Below are 2217 nucleotides of genomic sequence, written 5' to 3'. Positions count from 1 at the left end.
CTCATACAGACATGTTGTAAAATTGAGGGCAGTTCAGAAAAAAATGACCTATCACACAAACTTCCTTTGAACATTACAGAGAGCGACTCGCTTTAAAGCCATAAAGTCAACCATAACGTGCCGTTAATGGATTCTTTTAATTACAAATATAAACTTTATTTATTTTACATCGATTACGAAACAAGTTATACAACTGATGCAAATCACTCTCGATGGCCCGGTTGTAAGCGCGCGAGGAATCTTACACTGTAGTGTGGGAGGAAACCGGATTGCCAGGGGAAACCCACGTGATCGGAAAGGTGACCCCTAACATTTTCACGTCCTCAACATCATGTTTGTCGCATATGATATGTCCTAGTGTTAGCTAAAGACGAACGTATATTAATACCCCCGCTAAATCTCATTCCATACTAGGACAACCAAATAACATTATTCCTGAAAACAGGATCAGATATCATTTTCGAAGTTTTATTTGGTACCAATGGAAATCAAATGACATATGATGTTTTGTGGTGGAGATGGGAGCCCATGGAGCATGGACGAAGTGGGGAACTACAGACAGAAGACTGTCTTGGTCGGACATCTGGCGCATGGAACCTTGCCGAATCCAGTTTCTGCTGAGGTCAGTTTACGACCTGCTTCCCTCGTCTACTAACCTCCATAGATGGGGCTTGACTGAGACTCCAGACTGTCCATTGTACAACCGACCACGGAACCTTGCGCATGTACTATCAGGATGCAATGTCGCCCTTACGCAAGGACGCTACAGATGACGCCACAACAAGGTGCATGGAACTGGCTGACATCCTGGAGAGGGAGAGGATTAAGAAGCGGAAGCCCGCTAAGGGTTGCACATTCACCAACTTTGTAAGAGGCGGAGAGGGAGGAAACATTTCTTCAACTGTTCACCAGGGGGGTATCCTTGAGGGCGCACTGAACTGGGAGATGAGGGTCGATCTAGACAGGAGACTGGTCTTCCCCGATATCATCCAGATCAATATGCGTCCAGATATCCTCATATGGTCAACACAGGGAAAGAAGATAGTCATGGTGGAATTGACAATTCCATGGGAAGAAAGATGTGAGGAGGCATTCGAGCGAAAGAAGGGGAAGTATGAAGAATTGGCAGGATACATCAGGGCCCTAGGGTGGAGTGTTTGGGTCTTCCCAGTGGAGATCGGATGCAAAGGATTTCCTGCACATTCAACATGCAGAATGTTTGCAGCACTGGGTGTGAAGGGCAGAGACAGAAAAGCAGAAGTGGACCGATTGTCAAGAACAGCAGAGAAGTCGTCCAGCTGGCTGTGGTGGAGACGACAAGACATGAGCTGGAAGCTATCCACAGACGGGCAGTGATTTGGCCAATCACTGTCGACTCTCCATCTTGAGGACGTTCCAGGTTAAGAGTCGAAACGTTCAGGGAGAGGTGGACCTGGCTGATGACGTCTGTGGAGCTGCAATCCAGGGACTGTATTTAGGTAATATTTGAAGACTTCAATGTTCGAACTATTAGACATTCATACCGCTTGACTTAGAACAAAATCAATGTAAACACTGATGTGTCATTTATTATTTTACAAACCCTGTTTAAAATTACATGGTTACCGTTTGGTAACCAAATTGAAATGGCATTTTGTTTACCATCCTTTAAACACATTAAATGTAGCAATTTTAAGCAATCTGACAATGTCTCAAATTTGACAATCGGAAAGCATCCGTTATTCCATGGTAACCGATACCATAACGTGTAACAGAAATATTATACAATTTACATCCTTATGTTACATCACTTGACTAAAGGTTTTAAACGAAATCGACCAAAAAATTATATATGTGAATATGTGAATAATGACCTGGTAACCATGGTAACCAATTTTTATGGTCTCCTACAGTCTATTGCAAATTTAATTGTAATTTTGTACAGTTTAAGTCTGTTTCACGATCTTAGAGCCTGGGCTATCTCATAGTAAAACCGGAGGCAATAGAATACACACGTATTTGATCCTTGATGTGCATTGAAGGAATTGTGATTGGTCAGGTTCTTTTCTCAAGAACCGCTTTCAGTTTTACTATAAGAGAGTCCATGGGTGGATATAACGTTATTGATATTAACCCCTGGAGTATCGATGATGCCAAATTTGTGGCGGTGGTATCTCGATGATAACTGGTACCTGTACTAGCCTTGTGTCTTTGTCGCTTCGGCCGACGTTGTCTGGC

The 2217-nt window shown here is 43.1% G+C and overlaps 1 protein-coding gene across 1 annotated transcript; it reads left to right on the top strand.

The window, feature by feature from the left end:
- The first annotated feature begins 741 nt into the window (after positions 1-741).
- On the top strand, positions 742-1356 carry LOC138307087 (uncharacterized). The gene has a single exon (XM_069247715.1). It carries the CDS (start codon positions 742-744, stop codon positions 1354-1356), a length of 615 nt encoding a protein of 204 aa, XP_069103816.1.
- Positions 1357-2217: the final 861 nt, after the last annotated feature.

This window comes from Argopecten irradians, chromosome 14 (genome assembly GCF_041381155.1).
Source record: "Argopecten irradians isolate NY chromosome 14, Ai_NY, whole genome shotgun sequence".
Classification (NCBI taxonomy): domain Eukaryota; kingdom Metazoa; phylum Mollusca; class Bivalvia; order Pectinida; family Pectinidae; genus Argopecten; species Argopecten irradians.
This window is presented reverse-complemented; position numbering and strand designations above follow the sequence as displayed.

Excerpts from the sequence above, each read along its gene's own strand:
- LOC138307087 (XM_069247715.1), top strand. The coding sequence starts at position 742 with ATGTCGCCCTTACGCAAGGACGCTACAGATGACGCCACAACAAGGTGC.